The sequence below is a fragment of the Vombatus ursinus genome, unplaced genomic scaffold, assembly GCF_900497805.2.
Source record: "Vombatus ursinus unplaced genomic scaffold, bare-nosed wombat genome assembly UNPS02014841.1, whole genome shotgun sequence".
Classification (NCBI taxonomy): Eukaryota; Metazoa; Chordata; class Mammalia; order Diprotodontia; family Vombatidae; genus Vombatus; species Vombatus ursinus.
In genome coordinates, this window is record NW_020954619.1 from 6,134,420 (window position 1) to 6,158,264 (window position 23,845).

Genomic DNA, 23,845 nt, shown 5'->3' on the forward strand with positions numbered 1-23,845 from the left:
TTTACTGCACTCTGTAACCCAGCCAAAGGTCTTCCTTCTGTGCCTGACATGTGACCCTCTGTCTTTCCTCCCTGTGCCTCTGTTCTGGCTGCCTCCCATGCCTGGGATATATTCCCAATCCCCCTTCACTTTGGAGATCCCTTTCTTCCTTTCTTTAAGATACAGCATCTTCTCCTTGAACCGTACCTGATCCCCCTTGCATGTGACTGGCCTCTCCATCAAACTACTATTTAATGGCTTTGAATTTAGTCTGCATATACCTGTGTACTCCCCTGTTGTTTCTCCTGTTAGACTGTAAGCCAAAGGACCGATTGTTTCATTTATTGTATTTGTATCCCCAATTTCTAGAACAGTGTCTGGTATGTTGTACATAGGCTCTTACTCATTGATTTTTAATTGATTGATAGCATACCTCCTTGTTCTATGTGACTCTAGCATTTAGTGCTAGAGTGATACATAGGAAAATAACCCAAGGGTGGGCCTCTCTAGATCCATGATCTCCTAATATGGGATTTATGGAAAGAGAAACAGGCAAGAATTACACAGGATAATTTTTCTGAGACAGTGGTATGACATAGTTTGTAGCCACATATCATGGCTGGAAAACAATGGAGTTAAGAGGATGGTCTTTAGTGCACTAAATACTTTTCAGAAAATTGAATGTACTCTACAATTTTCTCATGTAGTCCAATCTCCTCTCCTCATAGATATAGGGTTGAATGAAACCTCTACCTTCATTTTCAATGCTACATGGGTCTAAGAATCCTGGCAGAATGGACAGACCCAGGGTGGGTTGATTGGGAAGAAATTAAGTTTTCAGGTGCTTGTGGTGGCTTCTAGACCAGGACCCATCACTGTTTCTTTGACACTGAACCCATGGACATGAGCTTCTAAAAAATCAATGAGACTTGCCAATTGCTCATTTTACATATTAGGAAACTGAGGCCTAGAGAGGCTGTGAATGAATTAATGAATGATAAAAAATTTATTAAGCACTTACTATGAGAATATGTAAGATTGCCCAAATCCATTAGATAGTTGTCTGTAAGAAAAGTCTTTGATTTCTGCCCCAGATAGGAAAAAAATAATGCCAGATCTAGACTGGGGGCATTATGCTAAGCAGTGGGCATACAAATACAAGTAAGAAAACAATCCCTGCTCTCAAGAAACTTGTATTCTAAGAGAGTAAGACAGTACATAAAGGGAAACTGGAAGGGGAAAGAGAGAATACACATTAAGCAAAGTGATTTGAAAATGGCTGGAAGGCAAAAAAGCTCACTTGTCAGAACCCAATGTCTCAGGGACAAGAGGCCATGATATAATAGAGGGGGGTAGAGAATACCAGAGTGGCATGGTCTGGAAATAGCTGTAAAGTGACAAGGGGACCTGGTTCTGGGCAGAATAAGGTGAAAGCTCACCTACTGAAGACCAGGGTACAAAGAGACTCTGGTGGGGATGAAGAGAGCAGCCAGAGTGCGGGTGGCCCTCCTATTGAACTAAGAATATAATTGCTATCTATTACAAGCTCCCTCTTCTCACCTGTTCTGCATTTCAAAACCCTCCTCCTTTAGTCTGTGAAGAGGTGGCCTTTCTCTTCTCCAGGGCTACTCAGTCCACTTGTACTCTTAATCTTCCCCCTACCTTTTTCACTGAATGTGGCTCCTGATGGTCTCACTGTGCAATCTCCAGTGGTGTTGCTGTCTGCTAATCTTAGCATCTCTCTCCTAGGCATTGCTCATTCATCCTGTCTTGTGGGCTTATCTCTTAAAGGTAGGCCAGGCTTCAGCATGCTAGGACATAGTAGCTAGAACCTTCCTCTAATAAGGACTGCCTGACAGTTTTTTGCTTATAACCACCATAGCCAGCTAACAAAAGCCAGGCATCATGCCTCCAGTCTAGGTCTTTTTTTTTTCCTATCTGGGGCAGAAATCAAAAACTTTTCTTACAGGTTACTATCTAATGGATTTGGGCAATCTTACATATTCTCAAGATCCTCTGTGGCTTAGCTACAAATTAATTTGAGTTAGAATGAAAGGTAGATTAAGGAGGTGAGGTCAATGTTCTCCATCCTACTAGTCCGTATTCTTGTCTTCTTTATATATATCTGTTTGCATATAAGCCTCAGTGCTTTGGTCTGATGTTTTGGCCAATGAACACCTTAATCTCCCTATATCTATTTTGAATGCACAATTATAAAGCTTGGAAGAGGTTATAGATTTAGTCATAAACATTTTAAAAGTATCTTATGACCATGGCTGCTTATTTTTTCATATTCTTAACGTTGAATGATAAGATACATTCAATTAACAAACCCTTGTTTTTTAGGTGTACAAATTGTTTAAGTACTCGCCTGTGCGACCCTTTCACTCTTTTCTGTCAAGAATGTGGCACTCCTGTTCCACCAGTGTTTGGTCAACGCCCTCCACCCCCAGAAGGTGCTCAGGTGAGAAAACCTAAAACAATCTTTTATTTATTCACCCTTTATAGACAGTATCAGCCAACTACATAACTTAATACTAAGAAACTATAGTTTTCTTATATTTTAGGTTAGAAAAACCTGTTTTTGGAACCATTTTAGTGTTCGTGTTTCTTATTGCATGTTGGGTATTTCTTTTTCCTGTTTGTTTGTTGGTCTTAGGTGGTGAAAAGATTTGAAATATCAATTTTGTCTCAAGCATCCTTCATCATAATATTACTGAAAGAGAAGATGTTCCTGCTTAGTGTAGCTTTTAATTCATAAAATAAATATAATGAAGAAAAATATTCAGCGGTCATAAAAGCTTAGAATTGGAAAGGCACTTTACAAGTCATCTACCCCAACCTCTTATCTAATACATGCATTTATTCTATAACATCCCTGACAAGTAATCTTCTAGCTTCTGCCTGAACACCTCACTACTTTACTATGCAGTTTTGGACCATTCTAGTTATTAAGTAGGTTTTTCTTATGTTATGCTGAAAACAATTTCTGTCTCGCTCCCTCCAGTTAATACTAGTTCTCCCTTCTGGATCTATACAAAATTTGTCTAATCTCCCTTCCACATGGGCTTATCCAGCCCTTCATACATCTCTCATGTTTTCCCTTAAGTTTTCTGTTCTTCAGGCTAACCATTCTCCATCATTTCTCATATGATATGACTTTGAGTAGCTTTGCTATCTTGGTCACCATCCTCTGAGGCAGGTGCAATTATTATTATCGCCATTTACAGATGGAAAAACTGAGGCCCAGAGAAGCCCAGTGACTTGTCCAGGTTCACATCCAGGAGGTGTCAGAATTCAAACCCAGGTCTTCCTATCTCCAAGTCCAGTGCTCCAAATACACTGCCTTTCTGTTTACTGTATGAGATTATTTCAGATCTAATGAGATCATGATTTTGTTCTGTTTTTAGCTTCTTAAAGAAAGTTGCTATTTGAACTAAAAATAGCACCTTTATCTTGAATACCCCAGGTATCCAGAATACCCCGGGATCTCTCTTTCTGTTCAGGAATGCTGTGCCAAATAAGGAAGCCTCTCCTCTGCAGTCCTTCTCTTGCAGAAGTTTGCCCCATTCAGCTCAATCCCAAGTGCATTTATTAAGCACCAATTGTGTGCAAGGTAGTAGTCCTTGCCCTCAGTGGGTCCTTGGCCCAGCTCCCACTCATGCTATTAGTTAGGGCTGGCTCCTTCTCACCCTCAGAGTTCTAGGAGTAACCCTAAGTGGCCATGAGGTTTCTTTATCACTGTAGGCTAGAAGGGAAGGGAAGAGGAAAAATAAAATCCCTGACTGATATATATTTGTATAGATATACATATATATATACACCTGTATATTTTTAGAGATTTGACATTTGGTTTTAGGCAGAAAATCCACTATCTTAGATTAAAAAGGTTTATGAAGATAAACCAAAAAACTGCCACCACAAATATTTTCACTTGTGTCAGTATACATACTGTAAGATATGTATAATTTTGTAATAATATACCAGTCCGAAACAAATTAAGTTAATGAACTTTGATCAAATGAAGTCAATTAGCTGTTGATTTTCTATCAGGTATTAACTAAGCTCCTAAGTAAATTTGAGTGGCATTTAGAAGTGATTAAAATAGCTGTGCTTCCAATACAGGTTTAATTTTTAAAAGCTTATCTAGAGGTTAAGATGTCAATTTAAAAAAAAAAAAAAGCTTTTTGGATAAAAAACATGCCTGCTAGGCTTTCTTCCTAAGGACAGAAGAACACCATGAATCACTTATTTTTTTTAAATCCATGCCTATGGTTTCTTTCTTTCGTTTTTTGTTAGGGGTGTATTTCATCAGTAAAGAGTACTATGAAAACTTTTCACAGTATATATGCCTAAGGAATGTTGGAAGTAGCTTTTCTAGACTTAAAAAAAAAGACCTATTTTTCCTTTCAGTATTTTGACTACTTTTTTATTTCTTTTTGGTTCTTGCTCATTCCAACATTTGTTCAAATATGCCTTAGACTATGTTGGGTCAGTGATTTTTATAGTTTTCAGTGGATATTTCAATATTCAGTTGTTAGCTGAGAACAAAAGATTCCTAAACTAAAATAATTTAGAAAGAAGTTTATTAAGTTGTCCATCAGAGGGGAGAGCCAAAAAAGGGGTGGCTCACTCTCCCCCTTTCACTCCCCCATGAATGTAAATTATACATTATAAAGGATTCAAACAAAGGAACAAGGAAACAGTAGCTGATTGGCCAGCATGAAAGTAGTTTCCAGATAAGATGTGTGGGTTGCTTGATATGCATGTATCTTCAGATCTGACTGTTTCTGCTCAGCATAACCTCCATCCTGAGTTAAATATTAACCAAATATAATCTGTAAGTAACATATCTGGTTTCTAGATTCAAAAAATGCCATAAAGTTTTCCCAGAATTCCACCCCACCTTTCCTATACTAGCAGAAGTGCAATTACAGAAACAAATAGCTAGGTTAAAGTTTAAAATAACCAGTCAGCAGAGGCATCTCCATCACTGCTCATCTTATTAAGAGCTTGATAGAACTCCTTTAAAGTGTGATAGGGACTAGATTGGTGGCAACTGATAGTCAGAGAGAAGAAACTGGGTAAGCATTAGAGGCCATAAGTCAGACTTAGACTTGTACCAGGAAACAAGTGCCCCACCTAATACATGTAGAATTCTTAGAAATTGAAAGAACACATATAGTCACAAATTTCATAAAAAGTTTAAAAAAAAATAGATTCACAACCCCATGTTTCCTTCAATGTCAATAAAGTTGAACAAACTTAGTTAAGCAAAGTTATAATCTCACACATCCCTTAAGGAACAAATCTAGTTAAACAGATTCTATAGGTAAACTAAGTCAGGTTATAGATTAAACTACCTTTGAATAACATTTCATCTTGGGTGTTAGCTGTCTCATTTAGCCATCTGATGCTTAGAAACATTTTCCCTTGGAAATTCTGGAACAGGCCTCGTTCCCAAGGCAGTTGTAGAAGGGTGTTCCTCTTAAATTTGGTTTTTCATTAACTAGTTCAAGCAGTGAAAACCAGTTCAAACCTTAGGGAGATAACTTTGTACTTGTCTTTTTGTCATTGTTCTTAATAGAAACATTTGAAGGTGTGTGGTCCAAAATTGTCCAATTTACAGTAAAAGAAACTGAGGCAGAGCTCCAAGCCAATAGCACTTTATTGAAGGGTCCATGGTCCCCTCTAATGAAGTTGACCTCAGATCTTCCTCATGATCTGACATGCCCCCTTACCCAGGGCCTTACTTTTGTAGTACTTGATACCCAGATACACATAAGAGGCAAAGGAAAATATAGTTTCATTGGTTGATAGAACTTGCTCTTGACCCTCCAGGAGAATCAGAAATGATGCATCACTATGTGTGGTCACAGGATGAGCAAGGCAAGTGTCATCTCCACTGGCTAAGTGTCTTTTCCTCAGGAATACTTTTAAGTCCTCTATTTAATGAAAGAACCATATTTTCCCCTGAAGGATTACACTCACTTTTGCTGGGTTGGTGATTCTTGGTTGTAATCCTAGGTCCTTTGCCTTCTGGAATGTCATATTCTACAACCTCTGCCCCTTTAATGTCGAAGCCATTGAATCTTGTGTGATCCTAACTGTGGCTCCACAATATTTGAATTGTTTCTTTCTGGCTGCTTGCAATATTTCCTTTATGACATGGCAGCTCTGAAATTTGGCTTTTATATTCCTGGGAGTTTTCATTTTGGGTTCTATTTTAGGAAGTAATTGGTGGATTCTTTCACTTCTATTTGATCTAAGATATCTGGATCTAAGATATCAGGGCAGTTTTCCTTGATAATTTCTTGAAATATGATGTCTAGGCTCTTTCTTTGATTATGGCTTTCAAGTAGTCCAGTAATTCTTAAATTATCTCTCCTCAATATATTTCCAGGTCAGTTGTTTTTCTGATGAGATATTTCACATTTTCTTCTATTTTTTTCATTCTTTTGACTTTGTCTTAGTGTTTCTTGATGTCTAACAGAATCATTAGCTTCCACTTGCCCAATTCTAATTTTTAAGGAATTATTTTCTTCATTGAGATTTTGTTCTCTTTTTCCATTTTACCTCTTTGACTTTTTAAGGAATTCTTTTCTTCAGTGAATCCTTGTGCCTCTTTTACCATTAGGCCAATTTTATTTTTTAAGGCATTATTTTCTTCTTTTTGTGCCTCTTTTACCATGCTGTTAATTCTCTTTTCATAATTTTATTGTGTCATTCTCATTTCTTTTCCTATTTTTTCCTTTATCATTCTTATCTCTTTAACTCTTTCAGGAATTTTTGTTGGTCTTGGGTCCAATTAGCATTTTTCTTTGAGGCTTTTTTGGTAGCTGTTTTCATATTGTTGTCTTCTTCAGAGTTTATATCTTGGTCTTTCCTGCCACTGTAGTAGCTTTTTATGGTCAGATTCTTTTTTTGTTGTTCATTCATTTTTCCAGCCTATTTCTTGACTTTGAACTTTATGTTAAAGTTGAGCTCTGCTTACCTGGGGGTGGGGAGACATCGTGCCAAGCTTTAGGCTTTTTCATATTGCTGTTTACAGGCTGGAGGTCTCCAAGTTTTTGGTGCTTCCAAGATGCGTTTTCCTGGGAGAGGTGTGGTCACTGCTCTCCCGGTCTATGCTCTGGACTTTACCAAGGAAAGGCTGCTGTTGCATGTCCTAATGCTTCTCTCCACCTTGGTACTGCTACCAGAGCCCTGGCTCCCTTGTGACTGACCACCAGTTTTCCTCTCGGCCCTGGAATTGTGACCTAGAACCATGTATGGGCAATAAAATTGCCAATAAGTAATAGCTTCATCCAGTACAAGTAAAGCGTCACCTGTGATCTCTTTCTGAGCAATTGTCCAACCCCATCACCATATCTGGGCTGAGAGTGCTGGAAGCTGCTACTGTCACCACTGTTGCTACCACCAAGTATATGAGCTCCAGACAAACTTCCATTAGACCTCCACCTCAGTGTTACAGACTTCTCCTGCCTACCTCTTAAGTTTTCTTAGGCCAGAAAAATTTTTCATCCTGACTTTTTATTGACTCTGTCACTCCAAATTTGATTAGAAGCATTATTTTAAAGTTGTTTGGAGGGGAATATTGGGCGAATTTAGCTGGGTGGCTGCCCCTAATCTGCCATCTTGGCTCCCCTGACTTTTCACTCTGCAATTTTTGTAGCTGCATTTTCCCCTTAGAAATCTTCCAAGGCAATAAATCTACAAACAACACTAAATATGACACTAGACAAAGATTTTCCAGAGAAGCTCTTAGGAAGGATGAAGAGAGAGAAAAAGAGAGATTTCCTACTGTTGGGCTATGAGCACTTGGCCCACGAACAGCTCATCCCTGGTCAACAGTTTATTTCGACTAGTACACATACTAGCTCTCTCATTAATCAAGGGTCATCTTAAGTGAATGAATGTAGGACTGATGTTAGGCAGCTAGTTTATCAGGGTCACTTAATCAACTAAATGAATAAAGGATTACCACCCATCTAGTCCCATGGTCCTTGCATCTGCTGCTGCCAGTAGATAGTCACAGACCGTGTATCTGGTTTATTTTCTAAAAATCACTGGAGGGTAAGAGAACTACAGAAAGAAAAAGAGAAGAAGGAGGAGGAGGAGGAAGAGAGAGATCGATCTACTAGAGGACTGTGCAGATTAACAGATGATGGATGATCCACTCCCTCAAAACTCTTGCTTGATCAGTCCAAAAGGACTACTCATTTGCTAGGCTAGTTCTAACCCTCCCTAAATAATTCTCCAGGTTGAGATAGTACACAGCCCCCTAGCTTTCTGGATACCCAGAATCCTGAGTCCTAAGACCTTGTCTGGGGCCAGGTGCAATTTGACTATGTTCTGCTTGAACCACAGAGGTATTCCTCCAGTTTTCTCTGTACAGAGTGATCCTATCTAGGTCAAATCCAATCTCTTGGGTCAACCATCAAAGATCCCAGTTATGAGCTGAGAAGAAAAGATCTCTAGACTGTAATAATTTAGAAAAAAGTTTATTAAGTTGTCTAGCAGAGGGAAGAACTAAAAAAAGGGATGGCTCACTCCCCTTGATTGTCCATAAATTTCACATAGGATTCAAATAAAGGAATAAGGAAATACAGTAACTGATTGACCAGCATAGAGGCAGTTTCCACATAAGACACATGGGTTGCTTGAAATGATGGAATCAATGTACAGTATGTCCACCTATGACTGATCAGACTAATACAAGCTCAGAAGGCTCTATCACACGTTGGGTTCAAATAGTCCATATAAACATTTGGGATAAAAATGTCTCTGAATTTGCACATCTCATGTTTCTTTTGAGCTACTGCAATTCTGCTTTGTTTATAGAGCGTAGCACTTTCTTTGATGCAGGCACACCATGCTTTTTTCTCTTAAAATACTCATTCACCTAAGATCTAGAAAGAATAAACACAAAACAGGCATAGTAAACAAAGGTGCTATGCATTCATAGACACAGTGGCTGGGTGGGAGAGAGACCCCTCTGCCCCTTCCTCTCATGACAGCTCACAATAATTTTCTTTACTCACAAGCCACGAAGGAAGAATAAGAGAGAGCATCTGCCTAAATCTTTTGTTCTGGCTCAGAAGCCAATTAAAATAACTTTATACTACCCTTCATTACATTATTTCCTTAAGGAAGTAGCTGGAAAGTTCTTGGAGTTCACAGACTGATAAAAATAGATTGGTAGTGCAAAGAGGGCTCTAGAGCCAGTTGCCCCCCCTAGAACTCTCCTCATGGCCTGCTCTGAGCAATTCACCATGCTAGGCTATCAGGGACATAGAAGGATAAATGGTCTCTGTCCTCAAGGAGCCTATATTTTAATAAGAGAAGACAAGAATGAAATAAATGTCTATGATATGAAATAAACATGATAATTGAGTGAGAAGTACAAAGTGATATGCATTTTTGGAGGAAAGGAGAATAATTTCCCACTGAGAGAACCCGAAAAAGCTTCAAAGTATAAAGGCAACTTATGGATAGAGTGCTAGATTGGGAGTCAGCAGGACCTGAGTTCAAATCCTGAATCAGATACTAACTTTGTGACCCTGGACAAGTTACTTAATCTCTGTTAGCCTCTGTTTTCCTCATCTGTAAAGCAGAGATAACAATAGCACCTAACACAGGATTGTTACAAGGATCAAATGAGGTAACATGTATAAAGGGCTTTGCAAAACTTTAAAACATTTTAAAAAACCATAAATAAATAAAACATTAAAGCATCAAGTGACACAGTGGATAGAGTGCTGAAAGTGGAGGCAGGAAATCCTGCGTTCAAATATGACCTTAGATACTTACTATGTGAGCCTGGGCAAGTCACTTAGCCTCTGTCTACCTCAGTTTCATCTGGAAAATGGGTACAATAATAGAATTTTTCAGGCTTATTGTGAAGATAAAATTAGATAATATTTGTAAAGCATTTGCAAACATTAATGTGCTATATAAATGCTAGTTAATATTAATATTGTTAGCTGTTATAGGTGGCATTTTTGCAACTTTTTGAAAAATGGGTAGGAACCAGTTCTCTAATGATAGCTATGAAAAGATTGGTAGAATTTCAGCAGGTAAAGTTGGAGGAAGAATTCCATATCTAGAGAACACCCATTAACTTCATCTCTTCCTGCAGTACGTATTTGTGTTCAAGGGAGCGCTCAGCTTCAGTACACTGTTTAGTACAGCCCAAATTAAAATTAAATGTTTCTCAGTTTTGCATGGTTCTTGCAAAATAAATTGATGTTAGTTTGAAATAGGCAGCATGGTGTGCTTGACATGGAGTCAGAAGGCCAGGGTTCAGACATTTGCCTCAAGCTTACCTTGAAGCATCGTAACTTGGCCAGGTCACTTCAGCTTTCTTAAGCCTCCATTTCTTCCTTTGTATAACGGGGATAATAAAACTTACTATTTAACCTCATAGTGTTGGGAAGAAAGCATTATATAAACCTTAAAGCATTTTACAAATAAGAGGTATCATAATTATTCATGTAGTCTTCTGTAGTGTTTTGTTTGGTACACTGTTTTCCACCCAATCCAAATCAGAACAGTTCATCTTCAGGATCTGTTGTGCTAACCAGAGGAACTTCTGGCAGACCCATTTCTAACTCTTCTCACACAACAGCTTTGTACTACAAGGTCCAAAACTGTTCCTATGCCTTGCTTATTCTACTCTTTGTCCTTTATCCCCATTTTGCTGATATAGATCTAATCTTTGTCTTCCTAATGCATCAGCAATGAGACACACACTTCCCAACTCCTTCCTTCCTTGTTTCTATTCCCATTTGCCCATTCCCAAAACTCTAACAGCCAAATTGCTGTATCCTTGAACCCCTTCTCTTTTTTACATTATCATAATTCAATGTATTCTTTCCAAAGGCTTATCTTCTCTGTGGAAAATTTAGAAATTTATAAGTCTGTCAGCAATAAAAAAAAGAAAAAGGATTGGGAAACCTAGGTCAAGATCCTTATCAAACAAAATTGGTAGCTTTGCTGATAGTCTCAGGAAAAGACAGAATGGATGACAGAGAGCTACGCTGTATGTGGTTCTTCCAAGTCATAGTTGAAATACAGAAAGCAAGTCAGCAGTGATGTCATCCTTTTTGAGCTTCTGGGATTAAAGAGGAAACTTTCAGACTAATTAGTTGGTCTTTGACCAACAAGATATTTCTCTCTTTTTAAGAAGAAATTGTTATTATTAATAAACTATGAACCTAGATGTTGAAAATGCTAAGGCAAGAATGAAGTTTTCTCTTTGATACAGGAAACTTGATCATGAAAAATGTATAGAATAGTTTGTCTTTGCAAATAGATTTCAAGAGGTAAGCTGGGATTGTTGCCTTTCTTCCTTATTTGGCACTGGGGGAGGGAGACAGTAAGTCTGTCTTATTCTTCATTTTACAGAAGAAACTGAAACAACTAAAATAATCACAATGACGCCTTTATTTGAAAATTTCAAGATACATATTCAAATAAGTGTATTGACTTACTGTTGCTGCACAGCCACTTAAAGAATTTGGATTAATTTTAGGCCTTGTGAAATCCTTTCATTTACCTGTGACTTTCTCTATAGTTCAGTATTACCTGGAAGTTTATTTTACATACTAAAGTCTGCTTTCCCTTTCAGTTAATTTTTTTTTTTCAAAATAAAAGGTACCTATCACTTTTATACAGATGGGGATGTGCATTGAATGCAGAACCATAGTACCAGTGAACACTCCTGTATGTGTTGTGTGTGAGGCCCCTCTTGCTCCACAGCTACAGCCCCAAGCAAACATTCATTTAAAGGTAATGCAAATTAAATTATGAATTAAAGCTATTGAAAGCAATATTTTGAATAGTAGAATATAGATTTTGATATAGGTTATATGCTTGGTTAATTAAACTATTGCCACAGTTAAGTCCTTGATCATATGTAATACTTATTAAATAGTATCTATGATTAAAGATATTTTTATTCATGGATAGCCATGTTGTACAAAGTAGCCTGCCAACAGGATCTGTGTGCACAAGAGATAGGTACACAAAAGTTCCTTCTGTAAAATTATTAAATATAAGTTTCCAACTCAAAGTCATTATAACTGAATTTTACATTGCTCTAAGCTTTAGGAAAATTTTGGCTTTACTCAACAAATTTGATATTTTGATAAACTATAATTTGATCAAAAATTTGAACATTATGACTTATTTTTATTTATTTTTATTACTATGGCTTTTATTTGTTGTTGTTTGTCCTTTGTTCTCAAAGAGGACCATGACATCAGGAAGATGATGCCATGACTTGTAAGTGAATTTGATTTATGTGAAGAGGGCTGTGCAAGATCACCAGCCTCACTTTCTCCTCCAGAGCCATGTGAGTCCAGTGGCCAGATATAGATCAGAATGACTAGAGATGGACCCCAGCTTTTACTTAAACTATTCTTAAGCTTCTGTTTGCTTTGATTATCAATTGCTACCATACACAAAGAGTGTAGACAATTACCATCAGAGAGGAAGAGTATCATAGAATCTGATATAGTGGATAAAAGGCCTGTCTTAGAGTCAGGAAGACTTGGATTCAGGTCTTGCCTCTGATTCATACTAGCTGTGTGACCACGGGCAAGTCAGCTAATTTCTCAGTATTCCAGGCAAGTTTCTAAGACTTTAAGTTGCAAACAAGTTGCCAATCTTCATCGATGGAGGGTGTGAATGAAACCACAGATCTGGACATACACAGACAGATGGATAAATGGAGAAGAGAGAAAGAAAGACTATCAGTTCCTCGGGAGCAGGGACTATTTCATTCATCTCATTGTTTTCCCAGCATGTAAAGACCTGAAACAGTAGGATCTTAATAAATGCTTGTCAACTTACTGATATATCTATACATATACATTATTGTTGTTCAGTCATTTTCAGTAGTGTCTGACTCTTTGTGTCCCATTTGGGGTTCCTTTGGCAAAGATACTGGAGTGGTTTACCATTTCCTTCTCCAGCTCATTTTACAGATGAGAAAACTGAGGCAAACAGTGACTTTGGTCACCGAACTTCACTGTTTGGGTGAAATGACTTGCCCAGGGTCACACAGCTAATAAGTGTCTGAGGTCAGATTTGAATTCAGCACTTTCTGACTTCAGACTCAGCACTTTAGCCACAGCACCACCTAGATGCCCTATATGTATACATAGATGTATCTGTATTTCTATAGGCAAAGGATACAGTCATAGTTAATCACCTGACCTGTAAATCCTAGTAAAAAATGAAACATAGTTTTCTTCTAGACGTGCAATTATGTCTATTACTGTTAGGTAGTTAGAGATCGGTCTTGTATCCCCTTTAATTTCAAGTGGTGACTAAAATAAGGAGATTGTTGTAAAACAACCTCTTCTTACCGAAAAACATTCTTTTGGTTCCAAAACAAGACTAGTTACCAATGAGAAACAATACTCACTTTATTTCCAGTATTTTGTTACTACAAAAAGTGCTGCTATGAATTATATATATATATGTAATCCATTCCATTCTGTCTTTGACCTCCCTGAAGTATGCACCCAGTAGTGGATTTTCTAAGTTAGACAGATATGTCTAGTCCTGAAAAATATGAGTTATTCTGTTTTAAGAAAATTTTGGTGCAAAGATTTTTTCCCAGTTGACCCCCTTCCTTTTTAACATAGTTGCTTTGATTTTATAAATGCAAAGCCTCTTTAATTTCATGTAATTGAAAAGATCTTTTTTTATCTTTTGTGATCAATTCTGTCTCTTGTGTGGTTGAGAATTCATCTCCTAGCCATAATAGATTTGATCTGGTTCTCTTCTGGTTTATTTTATGGCATGATCTTTGATATTCTGTCACATAACTGTTTTAAATTTATTGTTACATATTGTATAAGATGGTGGTCTAAACTTAATTCCTGCCTAATATCTTTCCAGTTTTCCTAGAAGTTCTCATAAAATTGGGAGTAGTTTTTCCCCCAATTAATTTATGTTCCTAGGTTTGTTATGGGGTTGTTGCTTCTGTTGTTTCTGGTGCATACTTATTTAATCTGTCACTTTTAAAAAATCAGTACCAAATAACTTTGGTGATTATTGTTTTGTAATATAATTTGAGGTCTAGAATTCCTTAACTTATACTCTTTTTTTTCAAGATTTCCCTTGAGATTCTAAGTCTTTTGTTCCTTTGAATTAATTCTATTATCATTTTATCTAGTTCCATGAGGTATCCCCTTGGTGGCTTGATTTTTTTAAAAAAAATCTCCCTTGAGATTCTAGACCTTCCTTTAAATGACTTGTTATTTTTTATCTAGCTCTGTAATGCATCCCCTTGGTAGACTGATTGTTATAGCACTAAATCTATAAGTTAATTTAAATAATATCATTGTTTTATTTATTATATTGGCATAGCTTAACCATGAACAGTGAATATGCTTCCAATTATTTAAATAATTCTTTATTTCATTAAGGAGTATTTTATAATAGTATCTATTCAGGTTTTGTGTGCATTGTTAGACTGACTCCCAGAGATTTTATGTATTTCACAATTATTTAAAATGAGTCTTCCTTTTCTAATATTTCCTTCTGGGTTTTGGTACTGCTATATAGAAACGCTATTGATTTTTGTGGGTTTATTTTGTAACTTGCTTCTCTACTAAACCTGATAATTGTCTCAGTTCTTTGCTGCTTCATGTTATCAGCAGATAGATATAGTTTTGTTTCTTCTTTGCCATAGTTTGTGACATTAACTCGACTTCTCTTTTCTTATTGCTATCATGAGCAATAGCGTTTGCCATTTGTTATTAATAAAAATAGCTAACATCTATTTACATCTGTTTTCTCATTTGATCCTCACAGCAACCCTGTAAGTTAAGTGCTCTTAATATTAAATTTTATAGATGAAGAAAGTATACCTTATAGAGGTTAAGTGACTTGGTTACCCAGCCAGGCTCTGTCAATATGGGTGGGATTTGAATCCTCTTTCTGGATATGAAGCTGGCTTTCTGTCCTTTATGCCAAGCTGCCATTTACTGAAGGAATCAGATATACTCCTTAAGTAGATTGATATATTTTTTCCTTCCTAATGTTCAAAGACATTGCCAGAGGGTCACCTGGCAAGTCTGAAGCCTTATCTTCCCAAACCTGGTTTAAAAAAAAAAGCATTGTATTCTAAGCATTCTTTCTACTAATTTTTCCTTTTACTATTAGCATCTAATTGGGCATTCATGGTATTGGGAGCCAATGACAGACTTCTTAAAGCAAATTTGAAAGATTTCATCTAAAAGAAGTTGCCAAATATCACTATTTGAGGAAGCTACTGCCTGCTCATCATTTCTTATGGCACAATAGTATTCCATTATATTCATATACCACAACTTGTTCAGCCATTCCCCAATTGGTGGACATCCCCTCAATTTCCAATTCTTTGCCACCACAAAAAGAGCTCCTTATCAATATGTTTGTACATTTGGGTCCTTTTCCCATTTTTATGATCTCTCTCAGATACAGACCGAGTAGTGGTATTGGTGAATTAAAAGATATGCACAATTTTATAGCCCTTTGGGCATAGTTCCTGGCTTATTTTCTAAAAAAACTTGTTTAGAGATCTAATGACTGACACTGTTTGAGGGCCTGGATTATTATTTTGTTGAGTTGTTTGCCTAAAGCAGTACATCATCCTTTATTTCTAAGGGTAAGGGAATCTGCCGTTTTTGTGGAACTGGAAACCCTGCTCCCTTGAAGCACTGTGTTACCTGTGAGAGTCGCCTGCCTGAAACACATGTGGTAGGTTGAATACATAACTGACTCAAGCTTGCTTCAGATTATACTGATCTCAAAATTGGATTGTCGTGATGAGTAAAGTTTTAACACAATCTCCCCTGATGTTAAGGAAGCAGAGGGAATTGTACTACTAGGTTAAGACTAGAAGACTTTCCCCTCTCCCCCAAATAAATCCAGGGACATCTAATTTCACAAAGGAGAGTCAGCTATGGAGGAAAAGCCTACCTCTTGAGAAGGGATTGCTCTTTGCCCTTGTGCCTCTCCAGAGAACAGTAAGGGTTGGAAGGGGAATTCTCTTTTTCCCTTTACCCTACATTAGCCATGGCCTTTTGATTTGGAGCTATTCTCCCTGTGTTAGACACCAAACCCAGCACTGAGCAGAGAATTAGGAGAAGTGACTCCAAGGAGAGTGATCCCTGGCAGCAGCTAAAGAAACCAGCAGTGGAAGAATAAAGTTAGCATTAGTCGTCTGAAGTCATATGGCAAAGAGGAGCAGGCCCAAGGAGCCATCATCAGTCAATCAGTCCATCAACAAGCATTAAGTACTTACTATGTTCTAGACATTGTGCCAAGCACTAAGGGTGTAGAGAAAATCAAAAGAAGCCTGTCCTCAAGGAACTTTCATTCTAATAGGGGAAAGAACACATAAACACAAGTTATGTACACAGTAGATACAAGGAAATTTTAGGGGAAGACCTCTTGGAAAAGGAGGAATTCGAATTGAGCCTTGAAGGAAGAGGTGGAGATGAGGAGGAATAGCCTTCCATGCATGAGGAACAGCCAGTGGAAAGGTACCAAGCCAAGAGATGGGGCATCTTGTGTGAGGAAAAGCAGAACTACTAGTTTGGCTGGTTGTGCCCACAGAGTACACAAAGAGAGTATCCTAGATAAGAAGACCAGAAATATATCAAGGGTCCAGGATGTGAAGAGCTTTAAATATCCCAAAGAGGAGTTTTGATCCTCAAAGGCCACTGAAGTTTACTGAACCAAGGGAGTAGTTTTTTTTAATTTTTATCTCTACACTGGCAAATGTTTACTTTCCAAAATGCTTGTTTTCAGAGACAGGAAGAATCACAGATCTTATATTAGAAGATGAACCATTGCCATCAATTTGCCTGGTTTGGTTGTTCTGATGGCAAAGTACAGAGACAACAAGGGGGTAGGAAAAAGGATGGCTTCTCTTCTCTGATTTTTAACCTTCAGAAGGAGGTGTCTATTTTAGAAAATATATGTTTCTGGTGGACAACAGGCCACATTTTCATCCCAGCATAAAGAGTAAAGCTGCTTGACCACAGGCTGCTTAAGGCCTCAGCTCTTCCTTGCCTGAGTGGTCATCTGGGGGAGTGTACTTCCCTTCCTTCATTAGCTTCTCTTTCTGCTCAATGATGATTCCCAAGCATTCTACCAATTCTGTGCGCACACTTGATGAATTCCTTCTCAAAAGCATGGCGGTGGGTGGGATCCTGTAAGGTTGTTTAGTGCTTATATTGTCATCCATTTGTCAATACTGAGGCCCAGCCAGCTATAAACATCAAAGAATGATGAGATTTGTGCTTTAGGAAAATCATTTTGACAACTTGGTGAAAGATGGATTAGAGATGGAAGAGACTTGAGACAGGGAAGCAAATTAGGATGCTGCAGTACTAGTGCGGGCCAGAGGTGATAAGGTCCTGAACTAAGGTGGTGGTTGTGTGAATAGAGAAAAGGCAACATACATATATAAGAGAAGTTGAGGAGATGGGAACAAAATTTGGTAACTGATTGGATATGTGAGGATAGTGAGAATGAGGAATTGAGGGTGACACTGGAGTTGGGAACCTAAGTGATCAGAAGGTGATACCGTTGACAGAAGTAGAAAGTTTGGAAAGACAGGGGTGGGTGAAAATATAATGAGTTCTGATTTGGACATGTTGAGTGTGAGGTTCTGACGGAATATGTGGTTTGAAATGTCCAACATGCTCAGGAAAGAGACTAGGTCTGGGTGTATGTTATGTGTGTATGTCTGTGTACACAAAGATAGATCTCTATATGCAGATAGATATCTACATACAGACAGAGAGACAGAAAGATACAGAGAGGAGAGAGAGAGACAGAGAAAGAAAGAGCAAGAGAGAGATTGAGAGAGATCTGAGAGTTATCTTCATAGAGATGATAATAGAATTTAGGAGCTGATGACATCATCAAATGAGAGAATATATAAAGAAAAGCTAAGAGGATCCAGAAGAGTTTTGGGGTGTGACCACATTTAGAGAACTTGACTTTTGCTGGTCCCACCCTTGTGTGAGTAGTGCTATTCTCTGAACTCCTTCCTTCAGACATGACTTTCTTTTCTAATAAGCTCCCCTGGGAAAAAAATGTTTTCCTTTCAAGCCTAGCATGGGAAAACAATGGGAAGAAGAATTACCTGAGTAGACCATCTCAGCAAAACTAGAACCCACTCACAACCTTTCCCTTCCCCCCGCCCCCCAACGAAAGGCTGCTAAACTCAGTTGTCTATGAGTAGATTGGATCCATATTGTTCTCCACTTTGGGGCAGTTATAAAAATAAGATTCAATAAAATATCTTTTATTCAACATCAAGCCCCCATTTTTTCCCTAGGGAAGGTCTCAGTAGTAATACATTTTATTTCTCTCTCCCTGTGTGCCTCTCCCTCTGTGCTTTACTACCTCTTCCTCAGCTGCCTTTAAGCAAAGAAAATACAGATGAGTAATGCAATGGTTAACCACAACTTTCTTTTAACACCAGCTTTAAGGACTAGGTGAACAGGCATGCAAAAAAACTTTAAAGAAACACAGCTAAGCTTTTGGAATAAACACATGTTCTCCCTGAGTAGTGAGAGGGAAAATGGAATCATCATCTTATATCTGCCTACCTGGGCAATTTCAACAAAACCAAGATCTGCCCAGACAAGCCTCAGACTTGTCTCAAACCTCAAGACAGACCCCTCTCAGGGTCCAGTGTAGGTGACCACATTGCTGCAGCTCTTGCTTCTGTTTCCATAGTGATTGAGTCTGTCCAGTTTTTTTCATTCATATTGTCCCAATACTGCTGGGGCCCCAGTGCTGCCTGCTCTCTTGTCTGGCATAGTACAAGCAAAGGTGGACATGGTTTTGTGCCCACACCTCCAGCCTGTTTGTGCCTATATTTTCTTGAGTCTCTTTTCATGAAGTTTCTGCCTTTCTCTATCTTTTAAGAATGGGAGAGAGGCTCACCTTTCAGTCGCAGTCTCAATGACTCCTCAGTGGCTCAAGTAGATAGACACTAGGGCATTTCTTCCCTTGTGGGAAGTCTCCAAGATCTTCTTACATACAGAGAACATAGCATCAGGTTATCTTTTTTGCAGGTCCTGTGCTAAGAAGCTAGGAGTAGTATATATTGGATTGCAATGGATATGGGCATTTACAAAGTAAGCTTTTTCTAGTTTATACTGGTTTTCTGTTCAAAGAAGACTTAGGAATTTACCTTTTCAATGTTCCCCTTTACTGACATTACTGCCAAATAACTAGAATGGCAGCCAATATTATAAGACAAGCTTGTTCTCTTTTAAAGATCTTTATCAATTGTTGGCCATATTTAGAGTAAGTTCTATTCTCTGAAAATAATCCACAAGAAGCTATTTTACAATTGCCTCACAGAATTATAGTATGGATCTGTAATGGTCAAAGTAGTTAAGAAATCAAATACTGATTGGCTGAACTGACTGATTATATTTAATAAATTGATCATTTGGGGAAATAACTTACATGGTCATGTAAACACAACTCATGTGTTGTATTTTCATGAATCTACTCTGTAATGTGGATTTTTCAAGTTGAGATTAAAATCATAAACCATAATATCAGTGGGTGAATTTATGTTTATGATGATATTTTAGTGATTTTTAAAATAACTTTTACAGATTAAAAAAATCAACTCATCATTATGCCTTAGAAAAATGCTATTTTCCAAGAAATAAGAGAAATACTATGATTGGAAAGCAGTACAAATAAAAAAATGTTGCATGTCTTTATCATAGTCATATTCCATAAAATGGAATCATCATCTTCATCATAGGGTTTATTAATAGAGGCAAATGAATTACCAATCAGAAGTCCATTCTTGCCTCAAGCTATGTGATCACAGACTATGTGATCTGTCCTACACAGATAATAAATACTTAAAATTTATATTCCTTCCTACACCCAAAATTTACATCACTTTCTATTAACCTCATAACCTGTACATAAGCCCAGCTCTGCTCATGAATGATGGCAAAACTGCTTTAACAGGATTTCTAAAACTGAATTTTTTTATCAAGATGATAAATGCTGAATAAATTACAAATTTCTCTGTAGCAGTATTTAGTATTGATATGTCTTAGCAAAATTTGCTACTCAGTCTGACATCTCTATTTAATATGATAGGATAAAGTGACTTATTTTCCTTTTTTTTTTAAGGAAGTTTCAAAAGATTTTTGTTTGATACATGAATTAAAATTCTAGGGCCAAACATAAACTTTGCAAAGGTGTTTTCTGCTATCTATCCCAACCCCTGCAAAAATATCCTCACTACTCACTGTGAGAAAGTTTCCTTTATCATGTCTAGGAGACACAAGAGCTGGTTGGCCAAGTCGGTAAACATATTGCCTTTCAGATTACTTCTGTCAAGTTGTCAGTGTCAGAGTTACAAAGTGGGCTAGTAGGATTTAAATTCCTATACCATCTTTTCTGAGCCAGACTCTGTGGTAACACAGAATGTTCCTAAGTGAACAAATAGCCTAGCCATTAACTTCTTTTAGGATATCATTTAATGCATAAAATAATTAAGTGGTACCCTGGTGTACAGAAAATTTCTTCCAGAGATTTTTTAACTTGTCCACATATTCAGAAATATTTATATTGGCACTAGCATCTGCACTAGAGCCAATATACCTCTTTTAAAAACCTATTAGCAGGGGCAGCTAGGTGGTGCAGTGGATAAAGCATCAGCCCTGGAATCAGGAAGACCTGAGTTCAAATCCGGCCTCAGACACTTCACACTTAGCTAGCTGTGTGACCCTGGGCAAGTCACTTAACCCCATTGCCTAGCAAAAAAAAAACAAAACCTATTAGCAGAGGCAGCTAGGTGGTACAGTGGATAGAGCACCAGCCCTGAAGTCAGGAGGACCTCAGTTCAAATCTAGCCTCAGACCAAACACTTGACACATACTAGCTGTGTGATCTTAGGCAAGTCAGTTAACCCCAATTGCCTAAAACAAAAAAAAAATAAAAATCTATTAACAGATTTGTATTTTGGGAACAGTAAAGACTTGTTTTTTCTATGTGCATTTTCATTGTCTGACCTAGAGTAAGCAAGAGATATGGGTTACAGAAACACATAGCATAAGTCCCAAATGCCTCAGGAATCCCATTTCTATCCCAAATTTAGTGTAGCTATTTGGGTTATCAGTCTTGCAACTAACAACATAAGGCCCTTTTAGTGCAATTCTACTACCAGACTACATAAGACACATTAAAAAAAAATACAAGAGCCTGAGAAAACATGTAATTAAGACTTTTAAAAATATATAAGTAGGGAATCAAATAGTAAAACCATCAACTTCTCATGCACAAATGATTATAGTCTCCTATACTTCCACAAAGGGATTGGATGAGAGAGATCTTGTGAGAAAAACTTTTGATTAGGTGGGGAAACCGAATCTTGACATGTGGGCAGACTGGGTGAGAAAACTGTCAGTCTCCCTTTCTTTTCAGGAAGTCTATCAGATTAGGCTGGAGATCTATGAAGCCTCTTGGTTAGACTCTGGGGTATCAAGATACCACCAGGACTTCTGGGTATGGGGGATGCCATGGTATCATCACTCTACACGTTCTCCTTCTGTCCTCCACTCTGAATGTAACATGTGGTTTGCTTTTCCTTTTCTATATCCTCTAACCCCCTCAGCTCTGGGCATCCCACTTTTTGGGAAACTTTTCAGTCTTACAAAATACTCCTTATCAGGGTCCTTATCTATTGGCCTTTTTCTATATGACCCGACATGCCCCTTTCTAGGAAAATGTAGTCTAGGGAATTTCTGCTGATGAGAAATGCTTTCTGGTCTTGAAACACTATGGGAAACTAAGTCCTGGTTTTTTCGTTGATTGTGTATGCCCACTATATCTTCTTGCCAGTTAAAAAAAAAAAAAAGAATACAGAGCCTGCTAATCACCCTGAGTGTACAAATAAACATAAAAATATCTATAGCAAAGGGAGTTGTATATGGCCCCAAGGGAATCAAGAATAGATATCTCTAGCCTCTCTCCTCCTCCCAACCTTCTCCAAGGGAGGCCTTAATTCCTTCCAGGAGGGGAAGCAGGAGGTGGGACCAGAGGCCAGCCACTCTGCTCTCCTCAGAAAGGAGTACCAAGGTAGAGTTATATCTCTTTGCTCCCTAACAGATTATTAAGTTTAAAGGAAGTAGTTTTCAAGTTCAAGCTAAACTCCTGATCACTAGTCATTAATGGGGAAAAGTAACTCCAAGCTTTTTATCCAAGGCTTGACTCCCTTCCCCTCAAATACAGGTTCCACAGTGAACACATATAGCAAATAGCAAGGAAATCTGTTTATCCGGAAATCAGAGAAAGTCTACATATGAGAATATATACCAGACCATATAGATTGAAGGAGCTCTCCCATTGGGAGTGAGTTAACTAAACTCAACTAATAGAGAGAATCCCATACCTCACCCAAGGGAAATTCCTTGAAGTCTCTAAGAATGAGGACATGATTGATGTTCTACATTTCAGTTTCTTCCCAGAGTCTTTCTCCCTTCATAACTTTGAAGAGAGATTAGAATGTCCCTCCCCTCCATTGAAGACTATCTAAATCTCTCTTCTCTCCCATCCTCACCAATTCTACCACCCTGCCTCTCACTCAGGCCCAAGGCATTGATCTCTGCCAATGAGGAGAGAGTCCCATACCAATGGGACCAATTTAGGGCCTCAGGTTATCTTCCATTAATTATTTTATAACCTAGTCATAATTATTCCAAGTATCATGCTTATTAGAATTAATTTCCTTGTGTAAGCATACTACAGGTATACCTGTTGCCCTTCCGCAAAAGAGGGCCCAGGAATAGTCTGTCCTATATAGATAACATTAAAACCCATTTTATTTACTGGCCAGAAATATTTCAGTGATGTATTCTTTAGCTTTGCTGTATTGCTCCACTAAGTGTTATAGTTGCTTGCTTTTGGTTGTTTAGTTGGGGAGAGGGAGAATCGAGAAAATGCTGTTTCTCTTCCTTAAAAATAGTTTTGTTTCACTAGCCAATATTCACTGGAGAAGTAACCTCACCTCTTATCAATCAGAAGGCAGCAACCATTTCCTGTTCAAAATGTGGCCGTAGGAATCGTTGTGATGCACGTTTTTGTGACTGGTGTGGAGCTAAGGTATGTACATTCAGCCCAGACTTCTTTAGCCCTGATCTTCTCGAAGCTGACGCTAACAGATTCAGTGTTTCTGCTCTGCAGTTTATGTTTTATGTGTGTGTGTGTGTGTGTATAACATATGTATATGTATATGTGTGTGTATATATATAACATATGTATATGTATATGTGTGTGTGTGTGTATATATATATATATATATTTGCCCAGCGTTCTCAATGAATCTAAAGTTAGGGATAATTTTTTTTTTATTTCAGAAAATAAAGAACTGCCTTATTAATTGCATTTATAGTCACTAAATCACTGCCACATGACTCTGGTAGTCACTGTCAGAATATGTGTTCTATTGATACAGCCATTGGGAACCCTGGGTCACTTTGACTAAAGTCCTAGTCTATTATGGTACCTCCTCCAGGTATAGCGATGACCCTGTGCTCTTGAAGATGATACTAGCAGAGCACAAACTCTGGCAAGTCCTTAAGGCTCAGTGGTCCTTTCCATCTCTTATCCTCTCTCCTTTTCTCCTCCTCTTCCCTCCTTCTTGTTCTTGTTCTTGTTCTCATTCTTCTTCTTGTTCTTCTCCTCCTCCTCCTTCTTGTTCTTCTTCTCATTCTTCTTCTTCTTGTTCTTGTTCTTCCCCTCTCTCTTTCCCTGTCTAAGGACCATCATCATCACATTGGTTGCAAGATAATGAATTTTTTTC

General features: G+C 37.9%; 1 protein-coding gene across 1 annotated transcript in view; it reads left to right on the top strand.

Moving 5' to 3' along the window:
- The window catches only part of DZANK1 (double zinc ribbon and ankyrin repeat domains 1), a 110,836-nt gene that overhangs the window by 26,006 nt on the left and 60,985 nt on the right, over positions 1 to 23,845 (top strand). Inside the window, exons 8-11 of the mRNA XM_027840442.1 lie at positions 2,326 to 2,443; positions 11,659 to 11,772; positions 15,646 to 15,738; positions 23,023 to 23,145. Coding sequence (XP_027696243.1) covers positions 2,326 to 2,443; positions 11,659 to 11,772; positions 15,646 to 15,738; positions 23,023 to 23,145 — 448 coding nt within the window. The remainder of the gene's footprint in view (positions 1 to 2,325; positions 2,444 to 11,658; positions 11,773 to 15,645; positions 15,739 to 23,022; positions 23,146 to 23,845) is intronic.